We start from the raw sequence: 16,620 nt of genomic DNA, 5'->3' as shown, positions 1-16,620 counted from the left end.
CCAAGCGCTGTTCACCTATCTGGAATGTACAGTTAAAATTGCTTTGCAGCTTATATAAATACAGGCACGGCTGTTGTAGTGTAGAGAGATGGCAGACCCTTGTGTGGAGAGCGGGCAGCTCTTAGTCACAGTGCTCTTCCAGTGAAGTGAAACGTGGCCTTGTTAGCTTTCATGGTGATGTCTTTGTGAGTGTGTGTCTTTGTGCTACCCTCAATCCCTGACAAGTGATTAACCAACACATCACTGTATTTAGAATTATGGCATATCGTGGCTCAAGAGTTGGGAGTTCGCCTTGTAATCAGAAGGTTGCCGGTTCGAGCCCCGGCTTGTACAGTCTCGGTCGTTGTATCCTTGGGCATGACACTTCACCCGTTGCCTACTGGTGGTGGTCAGAGGGCCCGGAGGCGCCAGTGTCCGGCAGCCTCGCCTCTGTCAGTGCGCCCCAGGGTGGCTGTGGCTACAATATAGCTGCCATCACCAGTGTGTGAATGTGTGGATGACTGGAAATGTAAAGCGCTTTGGGGTCCTTAGGGACTAGTAAAGCGCTATATAAATACAGGCCATTTACCATTCTATGATGCTTGATGACAAACTAGCTGTTCTCAGGACACTCGAGCGCACATCATTCCTCTGGTTAGTTACAAAGTGCTAGAATCATTACTGCTATATTAACAATGGGTTTTATGGCTACATGAAGTGTTCACCCATTATTATCCCAGAATTATCACTCTTCATGCAAGCAGTGGATCCGGGAAAACTCAAATGTTAAACAGGGCCTGCTTTTAAAAGTTGGTGGCGAACAAAGCAGAACTAAAAATGCCAACGAAAATAACAACATTGACATTTGGCCTTCTTTTGGCAGAGACCAAATTCCAAATAAAAGTTAATGCAGCAATGCATTTGATCATTATGTAAATAGTTTTGCTGATAAGTTTCTTTTTATTTATAAAAGTGTTGCTTTCACGGCTTTTTTTCTGCTGCCAGGAATGTATGTTTAGGGAACAAATGTAATTGTGTAAGGTGTTGTTTAATGTCATGTGTTTTGCTACAAACTTGTGTGGATGCATGAGGGGCAATAGGATACTTTGGTATACAGCTGGAAGAGTCAGGAATCCACTGACCTTCCCATTTGTAGGCAACGTGCTATACCACAACTGAGGGCGAGGACCCAAAAAGAATAGAGGGGTCCATGACCGTCTTAGGGGAGTGTCCCCTCTTGGGGTGGGACTCTCCACCAGTTGCTCCTAGAACTGAAGAAGCTTCTTGGCTGAGAGGTGAAACGTCTTCAAGAAACTTAAAGAAGTCCAGATGCTTTTCTTTCCAAGCTCCTTAGACTACGATGACCTGGATGACTGAGAACCTCATTCATATTCTCTACAGGGGTTTTGGTTATGAGCCATAAAATCCGAAGTAGGGCTATGACATGGTGAAACAATGGTATGTGTCCTGATATCAACCTTGTTTTAATAAAAACACCCTTTTATTTGCAATATCACAGTAAAGAACTACTCTACCTACAAAAAGCAAGGAAGCACTGTATCGTACTTCATACACAACACAAACTGAAAATAACTGTTATACAGCACAACCATAATGAAATGATTAAATTTGACATGGTTGGAAGTCTTTTGTTGTGGAATCTGATTAGCAGTATAGGTTTAGTTCCCTTACTGGACAGTAAATGGACTGGTTCTGCTGCTAAGCACTCAATATAAACCACTCACCTCTACACTTTTGCTGTGCTTTTCTGTTGAATATTCACACTGCAGTGGATGAAGCAGGGAGCATCCATCGGAGTTGGAGCTGCCAGGAATTGAACCACCAACTTTCTGAGATGTAGATTTAGTAGATGAGCTGCACTGCCTCCTGAGCTAAAGCCGACCCTGTTGTTGTGATTTGGCGCCATATGAATAAAATTGAACTGAAATCTTGTGAACAAAAAAAGATTCATATCAAATCTAAATTATGAAAATTAATTTAAATTAATGGCTGCAATGTATCTGAACGTATTCCTAAATGATTTATCAAAAGATGATTGATTCATTTGCATCTTCCACACAAACATTTAATATGATTGTTTATTGAACATCAAAAACACAGTGGTTCCATATTTAGGCAGCAAGAGAAACGATATTGTGTAATCTCATTGGCCGACTCACATTTGGACAGTTTTCGAGAGGGAGGATAGATGTTATTATGATTTCATGGCTCCTAGTATTATGAAAAGGATTTTCAGATTTGAAGCTACTGTCCACTGGAAACAAAAACTCAGCTGGGCGGCTATTAAACTTTCCGTGATTGTCACTAATATGCGCTGTGGATATGAGTAAGGACAAATGTAATATAGAAGGAATTAAAGGGCTTACCTCAGAAAATTCTATTCAAAGTTTTCATTATTTGTTAGTCTTCATGAAAGCAAGCAATTAAAAGAGTGCCCTCGATCATCAGTCGGCACAGATACCAGGCTGTTTCGGTCCAAATCTTTAAAAGCTTTGCTTGAATTTATAAGGATATGGTAACACAGTACACCAAGTAAGAGAGGGAAAGCGTCCTATAAAACTGCATTATAGAGATATAAGTAATCAGTGCAACACCACATGATTTAGCACTCTTAAATGAAGAACAACACTGATACTGATCTAATCGCTGGTTCTCTGTAATTACTCATTCATCAGCTGTTAGCAGGAGTGATAAAGACCATCCAGGATTATCTATCTCTCCAAAAATCCGGAAAAGATTAGGTCATTGCATCCACTGAGCTATTTTTAAAGCTCTTAACGGTGGCATATTAAACAAAACGCTTAGAAATTCAATTAAGAAACCACTCAGCCACAATGACCTGAAAATAACCCAGAGTTATTCTAAAACAAAGGCTCTGCCGACCAGCCGCTGTGCCGCTTCACATGTGGGTTGGAAAAAGGAGTGCTTTAAAACCACAGATTTTTAGGGGCTGTGGAGATTAATGAAGAGTTTCTTTTTCCAGGTGTTGTATTGTGGATACAAGAGCTTTGGGTGGTGAATTTTTACCAAGGCTAGAAATCCATGTGGTAGAAATGAAAACAGTAACACAATATACAGCTCTGATCCGGCTCACGGCTTAGATGCGAGAACAGGAGGGCATTCCAGACTCGAGAGAAAGGATGCAAGGAAGGGATCGTTCTCAGATATCGATCACATGTACTACATTCATATTAGTGAAAGTGCCATGTATTCCCGAAGGACCTCTTTAACTTCAGGGAAGTGTTTTAATGGTTTTCACAACCCCTTTGCCCTCAAACCCTTTAATAACACAGTTGGACACCCTGGTATAAATATCAATAAAGGAAATATCTTAGTCCATCCTATAATTTTATCCACATGCGTCTGTCATCATCAGCACTTCCAGGGGCTGTTAGTCATCTTCTACTGCTTTCATTGGCAGTTTAAAGCTGCCACATGGGTTTCTGATTTTAATGTAAGATGACCCCCAGCCTGACAGTCTGTTAGGCATGAACAGAATTGCACCTCAACAGTAAAAAAGCCAAACCCTTCTGATCGCTTTCTCACTTTGAAAGAAAATTTACAAAACTAATCATTACAAGACTAAAGTACAGACTAATTAGTGTGGATAAAATGGACAAGATTGAGCATTTGCTCCATTCCTCTTGGCTTTCAGAATTTAGATTTATTTTACTGGGCTAAATTTTGAATTAAGGCGTTAATTGTAAATGTGCACTCATTACATTTGCTGTAGATATAAGGGAAAATTAGGAGCTAAACAAAGCTGGGGCAACAGTTTGCTGACCTGCGATGACCATGCAACAGCAGATTATCCCAGGTTCAATTGGGGTTCACATTAGTTTCATGGTTGGGTGTTGGCCCACAAGTCCACAAATGAGGACCGACATCACTCACAGCATGCAGAAAGACAGCAACACAATACTGAAAGGAAGCGCTTGTTTGCCAAATGTAGATACAGTGTTTTTCTGAGGGACCTGTGGATACCAGGTTTAGGATATTACCATGTGTCTTTGGATGAGAGAAATTGCATCTGTGTATTAATGGCTGTGCACATTTTTTAAAGATCCAGTAGATGGGGTTTCACCTTCCTAAAGTAAACTGGAGGAAAAGAAGTTCTGGTCTCTCACAACTGTGACAAGAAATAAAAACATCCTGTAATGCTTTGGTCAAGCAAGCACAAGACCAGAGAAAATGTAAATGACAAACAACAACAACAGAAAGCTACATATAGAAATTTGTCCAACTAACTCTCTGTGATTCCTCTAATCAGTGGTTGCTAGTCTGTGTCTATTGTGACTACTGTACAATGATAACTTTTTGCTTGAAAGGTGCAGACACAAACCATTTACCTGGACTGTTACTACCTTTTCTGTATGAAGTCATGGCAAATGGGGAACTATTCACATCCTCTCACCCATAAACAAACATGTTGCCAAATGTCTGTGACAGAGGTGAAGAGGTAACATTGCCGTATTAATGTAAAATAGATCATTCCTGTAATTCCTCTGATGTTGGATGTGACTCTGGATGTAACTGTCTTGACTGGGACTGGACTTTCTTGACTTGTCTTAACATTGAACTTGGCTCTTGCTATAACTATATACACTCGTCTCCCATGTTATTAGGTACACCTAATATATATTTGATAATGCAGATATCTAATCGTCCAGTCAAAGTGCATTAAATTATTGCATTTAGAGATGTAGACATGGGCAAGACATGGACAAGTTCAATCCAAGCATCAGAATAGGGAAGAAAGATGATTCAAGTGACATATGTGGCATCATTGTTGGTTCCAGGCAGGCTGGTCTGAGTTTTTCAGAAACTGTTAATCTACTGGGATTTTTCCACACTCCCATTTGTGGATTTTAGGGCGTCAAGGTGTGATTATGTCAGCATGGTCCAAACAGGATCTAAACAGAATCCAACCACCTTAGCTTGCTTTGTAACTCGAGACTGGACTGCTTTGCCTTATTTGCCTTGAACTGTGCTTCAAGACTCTACACTGTCTTGATCTGGCAACTTTGTTGCATTACTCTTCAGGCTGATGTTGTCTAACTATCATGGCTTGGGACTCAAGACTTCAGGACTATAACTGGTGAACAGTGAATTATGTTTAGGGCTTGAGGTGTTATGGGACTCGGAACTTAACCCTCCTGTCTTAGTATGGAACATACTAGATATAACTGTCTTGCCCAGGTTTGTGAGTAAACAAAGACTTTGTATATTCCTTTAACTGATGGGAACTGGTAGAAAAGCTACTTACTTAAAACTTAAACCTATTGTGCCCACTATAGTATGGAAGATTGATGAATAGGAACCTGCTATGTACATTGCACTGATGCCACATCCCTGTATTGACATGCAAACCTTTCACCTCTCAGTGATATTTGCAGTCCTCAAGTGCAAAAATGTAGACTGTAGGTTTGTTTTTGTTGAACATACGAATCCATCTGTTTAACTGCAGTCGCAGATCATGAAAATATCACATTAAAGTCTTTCTTCTAGACTGTTAATGCCCACTACAAATGTAACTTATAACCCCAAATTATGAATAAATAGAAAAAAAGATTTTGGATCAGCCAAGTACAAAAGGTCCTGCTTCTAATAACTGTGATCACAGTCATGTATTAAGGTGCACAACACGAGCAGAGGAGGGTTGCATGCAAGGTGAAATCATTCTCAGCTCTGTTCCACCTTGCTTTCCCCGCCATCCTTGTGTTGTGAATAATAAAAAAGAAGAATTCATTTTATGGTTTTACTAGTCAGCAACCCAGGTATGCATTTGTCAAAATAGGAGGAAAGTTAGAACCATATGTTAATTTGAATGTGCGGCACCTGGTTGTGATTAAGGTCATGCTGTGGATGATAGAAACACATTGTGCTCTCCCAGAATACAGCCCAATGGACACTGCAACATTGACTCAAATCGGAGTAAAAACATTTAAAAAATCTAAAGGATTCCTTTTAATGAACAGAGTGATTCACAGGCTTACTAAGAATACATATGCCATAATTCTGAGTGTGTTGATGGACAGCGAAGAATCTCCATATAAAAAGCTAATTTTCCATAAATTACAATGCAATTTACTTTACAACTTCTCTCTCAGTATGTGGGCTTGTTTGAATGTGAGTTCTTTTCTTCTTTGAGGCCACAAAGATCTTAAGCTGAAGAGTGGGTTTTTTAGGTTGTTCAGTTTTGAATTTAAGATTTATGTCAGATGGCAAATGTTCAACAGGTGTTACAAATAAAATATGGAGAAACAAATGTTTTGTCAAACAGCATATTTCTGTTAAGTCTTTTGTTTCGTAGAGCTAGAAGACTCAAAACTGCAAAGTGCAACTGCCAAACAGAAACATGACAGAAAGATTAAGTTTGACAGAGGTTAAACACATTTGGGCTTTGCTGCCAAATCAGATTTCTTTCGAAAATCGAATCTTTAAGGCAGACTGTCTGTACAATTATTTGCAAGTGGTTAGATTGGATCTGTGAGGACGATACCACTTACCTATCCACATGGATTGCTGTGTATGAAGGTATACCTCCTTCATTCCATGTCACTCATATCTCTTGGTGGCCTTTGGACAGACAAGGCTAAAGTTGAGACGTTTGGCAATCTCACCAATGAATTCTGTAATGTCTTGGATCTTTAGACTTGGCTTGGGACTCCTTGTTTTCCATGTATGTTGATCACATTTTTATGATTAACCTGACTAAGGTACTGCAGTGTATGTTAATATATCTTTGATTATATATCGATTGTGATGTGATATGATTGTGTTACACTGTGAAACTAGAGAGTAGGCAGTATTAGATTTGAAGAGGTCATGTTTATTGGGATATACATGAGCTATTGTATTATAGCCAGTGTATGTACATTTTAATCAGCAGTACGTTTGTGCATAAGTGTTACGTCCCTCTGCAGCCCCTAATCATCTCAATGTGTTCAGCTGGTGCTAATTGGCCACACCTAGTCAGCTGTGAATAAAAGCACACCTGAGGCAAGCTTCCTGGGGAGCTCACTTGTCTTTGCCTTGGTGGCACCAGCCATTTTAAGATGAAACCTCGTCTCACTAACACTCTGGTATTCATCTCTCTTCTTTTTTTTTACGTTGCGGCCTTTGAGCCGGGTCGTAACATAAGCTTGTGTAAGTTTTTATGTAAACAAGAACTTGAAACTTTAGCTTATGTCGGAGAGCCAGATATTTTTGTTGGAGGGGCTCTTTTACTGGTGTTGGATCCTAGTAGTCACAGTGACAAGCCGACTGAGAAATTATGTTTTCAGAGCTTTTACAATGTCAAAGTATTAGCTTTAGTGACACTAGCTCCACTTTTCAGGGTTGAAAGTTTCTTCACAGTATTGCCTTGAAGTATTGTTTCAGTGGTAATGCTACAGTCACAACTGCAGCATTACCAAAATTATTGCTACCATATGCAATCTTGCAATATTGTTGCCTATGAAACAGTTGCTTCAAAGGCCACATCCGCCACCACCACTTGTCGTCTTCAAAGCAACTTTGGTCCATTAAGATGGCAATCGGACCATGCCAGTCTTGGCAGCAAGAACTGCAATCAATCATTTGTAATAATTTCAATGAATCTTTTACATCGCTGTGAAGGAATTTTGCCCACTCTTTGTAGAATTGTTTAATTCAGTCCCATTGGTTGTTTTTAAATCATCCATTTAAGGTAATGCCAAAGAATTTTAATTATATTTAAGTCCAGACTTTGACCAGGCTCCTCCAAAACCTCCCTTTTTTTTCCCTTTTTTTTTAGGCATTCAGATTCAGCCTGGCATCTTCCATGCAATATAATGTGTGAGTGAAGTAATCTGCTAGCGACCAAAGAAATAACAAGGAGGTTTTTGGTGCGGCACCGTCTTTGACCAGAGCTTGCCAGGGAGTGTCCGACCAGTATAAGCCTGTGTGACTGGAACCTTATGAGTGTGCAGAGTCCCTCAGTTTCTTAATCAAATTTGCACCTCACTCATGACTTTAACAATGGTGACAGTGGAAATGCTCAACTTGAGGCTTTGGAATAGGACTTCGCAAACTACACTTAAAAAATTATTATTTAAATGAACATAAAAAATAATGGAAAGGATTTTAGGATTATGCAGTTCTGTTATTCCAGCTTATCAACTTCTTTTCTGCAGTTCAGTCCAACTCGACAAGAATAAATTAATAAATTAATTTCATGCAGATCCTGCATGATTTAGTTACGTTGACCATAGAAACATTTTTTGTTCAAATTACAAGTTAGACTCTTGTAAATGTAACAACGTCATTTTGAGTGCTATGGATTTATATATCCATCTTTTTTATACATTGTTCTATTGTTACTAAAATAACTACTTGAATAGAAGCTAAAAGTTACATCCTAACAGCATAAAAAGGAATTTTTAGAATCTTTTTGTCAAAGCATTTACTCTAATCCACCACATTTTGGCATAAATGGCATTAACACTTAAAACCTCAAGGATTTATTTTTAGTTTAGGCAAATTTTATCCTTTTTTTTTTACTCAAAAATGCTATCTGATAGTTTCCATTATGTATCACCTAGTCTAAATTTTTTTATCATTTGGTGCTGAACGTGGAATGGAGAGTACCTGTGCCCTTTGTACAAAACATATTGACGAGGGATACTTTAAGAATTCAACCATTCTGTCTGTAATTATCTAATGGTTCTGTCACACTAGAGTAAAACTAGGATGGCAACCATCTTTGTGACCTGGAAAAATATGCAGCTGCAATATAATTGCATTGAATTTGTAACTGTTGATCCAGAGGTGGCCACCCAGTGGTTGAGCATGAAAAAACCCTCAACATCATGTGTACTAGGCAATCACACCTATGTCATTTTGTAATTAAGTCGTCTTCCTACAGCAACTGTGTCACTATCTCTGGAGGAAACTATGATGTTCTGTCGACTCTGAATGTAACTAGCTACCGTGGATTTCTATAGAATATGAGTTTCAACAGAAGGCAACAAATTTGCAATTTTGCTGATTTAGTTAGTCATGTTATCACACACAGATTACATGTGATTGTCAACTTGACCACATTCATTCACAAACTGAAAGCAGGCTGATAGCAGGCTAACTCAATATTACTGCCATTTTATTGGTGTCTTGATGCAACAAAGTTCCTTTGAAGACTGCAGCTGACTGTGAACGGTCCTACCTTTGAAGCAATCATTTCAAAAAAGTTCATTGATACAGGTGCAATAGTTTTGGTCTTGCCCCATCCTCCAACCATTTTCCTTTTTTCAGGCTCAAAACACTTTGACGTGCTGTACCAAAGGACTAATCTGACTTAAGCATGCTGGAAATCTATGCCGTAAACTTCCAAGCCATTGTAAGTTATGATGTAGATTTCCAGCAGAAGTCTAAATCAGGTCTCACTCACTGTGACTCACCCACATTGGGATGATTCATCCCAATACTGCTCACTGTGAAAGTGGTCAGTGTTGGGATTAATAAGCTTCACTATGCATTGCTCAGATTCTTCCTTTTGTTATAAATGTTGCTTATGCCAAATGCAACATGGCACTGAGGGTCATATTTTTAAAGGTTTCACCTGACGAAATACTAACATTCATATTTAGATTTTTACCTGAGCCAGTTGTCTGGCAACTATTTAATATATATTTTCTTCGATTAGTGCTCAGAACAGCAATCAAATTTCATAATTTCCTGTTTATGTACACTGTGCTTCCTTTTTAACACACCTTGGAAATTTAATTAAAATGAAATGGGCGCTGGAACAGGTATCTGAGTTTTGATCCACTGTTTATATGCTTTGATATAGATGACTGTTAAATGATACTAAGCTTTATGTCAGTTGGCTTTACTGTGAAATAATGAACTAGAGATTTTACTTCTAATCTGAAGAGAGGAATGAGGTCAAACTGTGAAGGCTGGCAATACTGGAACATGAAAATGTACTTTCCTCAAACTATACGTGCATTGTCTTAGATGGTACATGTACCATTTAAGCACATTTCTAGCCATCACCATCATCATTTTTTCTGCAGTGGATGTCTAGCAATTAATCGCTACCAAGCAGTGTCTGTCTTAACTACTCCCTAACAGCCTTTGCCATTTGATCCTTGCCTCTTGCGTTCACTCTGATGACCCTCCTCATTACTACTGATTCTATTTGGTGGCACCTCACTACATCCTCCCCTGCTACCACCTTAAAATCTCCAGATTCTTTTAGCTTTGCCATGTTTTATAGCATATAGTCCAACTGTGTGCACCTTTTCCCTGTTTCTCCTTGTACATCCCATCCTATCTGACAGTTTATAAGCTTTAGCAGTAATATTGCCAGCATTTATGGTTCCACCTTTCATTTCACACTGTCCGTAGCCTTCGCCCAGAAGTCGCCATCCATTCATCAATTTTCTTCTGCTTATCCGGGGCCAAGTCGTGGGGGAAGCTGACCTGTAGTGTTCTCCTGAACAATAGGTGTCACCCCTCAGTATTGCACCCAAAACTGCCACATCAGTGCTGATATAAGAAGAGAAAAAGTGCAGGAAGTATCATCTTTCTGAAGCTGATGCAGCATTTCCCTCTGTGAATCGGTGACCTTCTGTACTGATATGTCATAAAAATCATGCTAAAAACTGAAAAGATTGTGTACTCGTGTTTCAACATCTCAACATCAAAAGCATCTCTGCTATTTGTCCTGTTCTCTAATTCATGGACAAACAATCACAGCTGGTCAGGTTAGAGTACTTTTTACCTCCTGTCTCTACTAAAATGTATCATTCATCACTGTACCTGTACATTATGTTTTATTCAGTCATGGACAGGTGTAATTCTTTAACTAAAATCAACAATAATAAAGTACCCCATTCAGTTCCTCTGCCGTCCTCTCTCTTGTGAGATCTCTAACCTGCAGAGTCTGAGCCAACAGCAGACCTCTCCAGAGAATTTCGGGCAGCCGTCCCCACAGGCTGTGAGTATTCCTGTGTTTGACAGACAGGAATGATAAGAGTTGCCAAGCATCACGTTCCCAGTCATTGTGCAGCCAAATCCTGCAGTACAATACGAGGTCACACTTGATACATTCAGTCTGACTACTTTTTGCCAATAGAAGAGTTGACTTTGCTTGTCTGCCTGTTCCTGTGTGTTAAATGTCAAGGTAGTATTATTTTTTTAGAAATACATTTTTTAATTAACAAACAAGACTGAAAAAGTAAATGTTGTATTTTCTAATGAAAGGAAAAAGTCAGAAAAAACATTCACTCGGAGAGAAAGAAAGGAAGGTTCTTGTTATCTGTTTCACTAATGGCCTGACTAATGGAATGGACACACAAAGACAGATAAAGCCAGTGGTCTGTCTGCAGAACTCACTTGCTGTCTTCTATTTCCTTGCCTTACAAGATGCATGCTGTCTGCTTCTGAGAGTTGTTTATCTGACCAATTGCAACTTAGAACACGTCAAGAAACCCAAGCATTTCTGAGCTGTCAGTCAAGCTGATGAAGAGGACAGTTTGCAGGTTTGTGTAAAGTATGCAGAGGTTGAAAGTCCTCCTTGTCAGCACGGCAGCAAGTGTCTCACATCGCACGCAAGTATAGAGCACAGATGACGGGTGTCTGCATATGTGATGATGTCTGCATGTGTGTGAATTCATACGCACAACCCTAAGAGGTTAAGATAGGCATCTGTTTCCACCAAACAGAGGCTCTTTAGACAGCTGTCACCTTCAGAGGTGTTATCAGACTGTTGTCTGCTCTTGCACTGTTTGTCTCCATTAGGAGTTTGTGCATTTATGATTAAGACGATAAAACCAGTGTTGAGTTGGAACACAGAATAAACTGAAAAATCACAAGGACCGAAATAGGAAAAAAACAGGACATCTCATGACATACCCCATATACTGGAAAAAGTTTTCATTAATAGACTTGACAAATTTATAGATAAACATAAAATAATAATGGACAGTCAGTATGTTTTCAGACCAAATAGATCAACATCCATGGCATTAATGGAACTAATTGAAAATATCACCAACAATATAGATCAGAGACAATGCACAGTTGGTGTTTTCATTGACCTAAAAAAAAGCTTTTGACACAATTAATCATAAAATATTACTTGATAAACTGGAGTACTGTGGCATTAGAGGAGTGGTGCTAGAGTGGGTAAGGAGTTATTTGACAGACAGGCAGCAATTTGTGAAGATTGGTGAATATCAATCAGAGTGCCTGGACTGTTTGTGGAGTTCCACAGGGGTCAGTAACAAGTTATCACTAAATTTGAAAGAAAAAAAAACTACATTTATGTTATTTGGAAATTGTAAAAAAAGATGCTGGAGCAAAATTGTTAATAAATAATGTTGAAGTACAGCAAGTTTCTCATACAAAATTTCTGGGTGCGATAATAGACAACAAAATGTGCTAGAAACCTCACATAAAGCATATACAAGCTAATGTTCAAGCATTAGTTCATAAAGATGTTTTGAAAACTGCTTTTGGAAGAATATGAAACTGATAAAGTTGATCACCCATTGTATATATATAACTATGCTAAATTGTATCTAAATTATATCTGTCACTGTAGCTATGTTTACACATGTCCTCCTTGTTTATTGTGTGGGGTAAGTGATGATGGGAATTAGGGGTAACAATGAATAGTGGGATTCAATAGAATGTTGAGCATGGGGTAGGGATTAATAAGTATGTTATACTTCTTCCTCCATTTCAGACTTAATAATTGTCATTTCATGTCATTTGTTTTGTCTGAGCACATACGTGTGTGTATTTACATATATATTCGTATTTGTAAATGCAAGTACGTGTACATATTGTTTTTCTGTATATGTCTGTGTGATGGACCGAGCAGTGAAGGAAACTTAGGCACAGGTTAAAATCCAAAAAAATGATTTTTTTATTTAACCCAAAAAACATAATTGGTTAACTCATGCAAAAAGAATCAAAATCTTGGGCCCATAAAAGAGGTTGTAACGTCGGGTTGCGTTTAGTGGTTGAGAGGAGGCGGCAAAACACTTAGCAGGGTAGCCAAAAGAATACACACTCACGCTGGCGTTGGGGACGTCCTCGTCCAGGCCAGCCTGGTCCGTTCGCGCAAACATGGCGGACAGCCACTTTGCCGCGTCGTACCTTTTTATGTACCAATCATCAACTGCTCGAAGATACTGCATACTGAGGTCCAAGAGAAGATGTTCGGGCGCCATTTTGTAACGTTGGGTTGCGTTTAGTGGTTGAGAGGAGGCGGCAAAACACTTAGCAGGGTAGCCAAAAGAATACACACTCACGCTGGCGTTGGGGATTCCACAGTGTGTTCTTTAATATACCTTCTCTTCATCAACCATATAAGCCCGGTTGAATGGCTGCAGCTTAACAAACATAGCGCACAGTGTTTGTACAACCCATAACGTTGCAAACAAAGGTGTCTGGAGAGGTAAAACATAAAATCCGTCCCTCCTCATGTACTAGCGTGCAAGCACATGTCCACACCATCACAGAGAGAGAGAGCAGAGAGACCAGTGGCACACACTGATGACACCATCAACCCTCGACTTGGGTGTCTTAAAGGGACACCACACCATAGTGGCTGTTACAAGGTCAAAATAACAAAACTCTACTCAAAGTTGACAACACAACTGATAATTCATACAAACTGACCTAACTTAATGAGACAAAGGGGAAACTTAAATAGTGGCTGATCAGCCCACAAAAACAGGAGAAGGGGTAAAACACACAAAACCTAACTAAACCAAACATAATGAACTCCAATTCCCCCCCATGGTCCTGAGTTATGGCGTGAACCAATTTGTAGTCTTCCTTTAAAGCTCGCTCCGCCCCTTTTCCACCTCTTGGCTCCTTAATCAAGGGACTGGAACAGCTGCAACTAAGGTAACTCAGAAAACAAAAAATTAATCATACATAACAGTGTAAACTAAAATGTGCGCACTTATTTTAGAATGCAGTGTTATGTGGATATGTGAATTAACTCTAAACCAAAACCAGTTATTTATTGTCCTGTAAATAAATTCCTATATTTAAAGAAAGAAATGTGAATGCAATGTTACTTATAAGCCTCTACACTAACATGGTGAGTATTACCACTGTGTGGCTGTAAGTGCAGCCATCACACACTCCCCCTCTTCAGATCTCTCCCTGGGACAGCGAGAGAGACAGTCTGCAGTGCAGTTATCCTTGCCGGGGATGTGGTTGATGGTGAACCGGAATGGCTGGATTGCAAGGTACCATCGCGTGATCCTTCCATTTGTGTCCTTCATTCTCTCTATCCATTGAAGAGCCTTGTGGTCTGTTTCCAATATGAACTCCCGTCCGAGAAGATAATACCTAAAGGAGTCCAGGGCCCATTTGATGGCAAGTCCCTCCTTCTCGATGGTTGAGTATCGCACTTCCCTCGGAAACAGCTTGCGGCTGATGAAGGCCACTGGATGACGCTCTCCAGGCGGTCCCTGTAACAGAACAGCTCCCAATCCTCTCTCTGAGGCATCAGTCTGAAGAATGAAATTTCTCTCAAAATCAGGGCTGTGCAAGACTGGGCTCTTACTCAGAGATTGTCGTAGGTCCTGAAAAGCCATCTTAGCCTCCTCTGTCCAGGTGATCTTATTGGGACTTCGGGCACCAGTCAGATCCGTCAGAAGAGCTGCCCTGGCGGAGAAATGAGGGATAAACCGATGATAGAATCCTGCCATACCTAAAAATGATCTCAGCTGTTTTCTGGTCTCTGGCAAGGGACAGGATTCTATGGCGGTGACCTTATTGACTTGAGGTTTTATTACTCCATTTCCAATCACAAACCCAAGGTACTCAGTTTCAGCCTTGGCAATGGCACACTTAGCTGGATTAACAGTCAACCCTGCAGACTGAAGACGCCCCAATACCTTCTCCAGGTGTTTCAGGTGTTCTTCCCAGGTAGAACTAAAAATCACTATGTCATCAAGGTAGGCTGCAGCAAAATCAGACATGTCAGACAGTATCTGGTCCATCAGTCTCTGGAATGTTGCCGGGGCACCATGCAGTCCAAAGGGCATGACTTTAAACTGGAACAAGCCCCACGGGGTCCGGAAAGCAGTCAGCTCTTTTGAGCGCTTAGTCAGTGGTACCTGCCAATAACCCTTGCAGAGGTCTATTGTTGTCAGGTATCTGGCCTTCCCAAGGCGCTCAACCATGTCATCAATGCGGGGAGTTGGATATGAATCAAATTGTGATATTGCATTCAGGTACCTGAAGTCTATGCAGAAACGGATACTGCCATCCTTCTTTGGCACCAGGACCACCGGGTGGCACCACTCGCTCTTCGAGGCTTCAATGATTCCTAGTGACAACATCAGGTCGATCTCCTCTTTCAACGGGATCAGTAGACGCTCAGGTATCCTGTAACTCATTCTCCTCACAGAAGCTCCATCTTTCAACACAATGTCATGTTCCACAATGTCCGTTCTACCAGGATTTTCACTGAACACATCTAATTTACACAGGTTTCTCACCTGAGCCTGTCTTTCCTCAGGAAGATGGTTGAGATCCAGGTCCTGAGGAGTGGGTTTTGGCAGATACTGATCATCCACTTCCTCCTCCTCCGAAACCTCCCGGATCAGAAAGACATCTGCTTTTGGTCTCTCCACCCATTCCTTAAGCAGGTTAATGTGCAGTACTCTGCTGGAGCGGGGCTGATCTGGAATAGCGACCTTATAGGTTGTTTGTCCAAGTTTCTTTTGGATCTCATATGGCCCTTGCCACTTTGCTAACAGCTTACTGTCATCACTTGGAAGAAGCACCAGCACCTTCTCACCAGGACTGAAGGATCTTTGCCGAGCTGACTGGTCGTACCAGGCCTTCTGGTGCTGCTGTGCTTCCGCTTTGTGGGCTTGGGCCAGCTCCGTCATCTTCTCCAACCGTTCCCGCATCTGGACAACATAAGAGACAACATTGACAGCCTGTGATCTTTCTTGGTCACCCTCCCAAGTCTCCCTTAGAAGAGACAAGGGGCCTCGTACCTCATGGCCATACAATAGTTCGAAAGGTGAAAAACCTGTAGAAGCCTGGGGTACTTCTCTATATGCAAAGAGGAGGTAGGGCAGCCACTGATCCCAGTCTGTACCAGTTTCATTGACAAATTTGCGTAACATTTGTTTCAGAGTCTGATTGAAGCGCTCTGTTAGGCCATCTGTCTGAGGGTGGTATGGCGTTGTCCTCAGGCTCTTAATCCCAAGGAGCTGGTACACCTGCTTCAACAAAGTGGACATAAAGTTAGTGCCACGGTCAGTAAGAATCTCACGAGGAAAACCAACCCTTGAGAAGAACTGTATGAGACAGAGGGCGACTGCTTTGGCTTTTATTGATCTCAAAGGAAAGACCTCTGGATACTTTGTAGCGTAATCTGTCACAACCAGCATGTAACGGTTGCCTGCCTTGCTCCTTTCTAGAGGACCAACAATGTCCATTCCTAGCCGTTCAAATGGAGTGCTGATAATTGGTAGAGACTGGAGAGGAGCTCTGGAGGGGATTTTAAGAGAAGACTTCTGGCACTGAGGGCAGCTTTTACAGAACAGTGTCACATCCGAGCGCACTCCAGGCCAATGAAAATATTTTCTAATGCGGGCCATGGTTTTG

At 40.7% G+C, this 16,620-nt stretch overlaps 2 protein-coding genes and 1 long non-coding RNA gene across 6 annotated transcripts in view; 2 read left to right on the top strand and 1 right to left on the bottom strand.

The window, feature by feature from the left end:
- myocd (myocardin) overlaps window positions 1-16,620 on the top strand; it is a 132,762-nt gene that overhangs the window by 66,081 nt on the left and 50,061 nt on the right. The gene's annotated exons all lie outside the window — the stretch shown is intronic.
- On the top strand, window positions 486-13,895 carry LOC121814673. The gene is made up of 2 exons (XR_006054504.1): window positions 486-12,968; window positions 13,596-13,895. It is a non-coding gene; the product is annotated as an uncharacterized LOC121814673 (long non-coding RNA).
- The window catches only part of LOC121814672 (retrovirus-related Pol polyprotein from transposon 412), an 11,359-nt gene continuing 8,817 nt past the window's right edge, over window positions 14,079-16,620 (bottom strand). Inside the window, exons 2-3 of one of the 2 annotated variants that reach the window (XM_042221666.1) lie at window positions 15,235-16,620; window positions 14,079-14,658 (exon numbers count right to left, since the gene is read on the bottom strand). In XM_042221666.1, the coding sequence (XP_042077600.1) occupies window positions 14,094-14,658; window positions 15,235-16,620 (1,951 nt within the window). In that variant the 3' untranslated portion in view covers window positions 14,079-14,093. The other variant, XM_042221665.1, reaches the window with a different exon arrangement.

The sequence above is a fragment of the Haplochromis burtoni genome, unplaced genomic scaffold (genome assembly GCF_018398535.1).
Source record: "Haplochromis burtoni strain Fernald_Lab_line unplaced genomic scaffold, NCSU_Asbu1 Contig_71, whole genome shotgun sequence".
Lineage (NCBI taxonomy): Eukaryota > Metazoa > Chordata > Actinopteri > Cichliformes > Cichlidae > Haplochromis > Haplochromis burtoni.
Note: the sequence above shows the minus strand (reverse complement) of the source record. Positions and strands in the feature narration are given on the sequence as shown.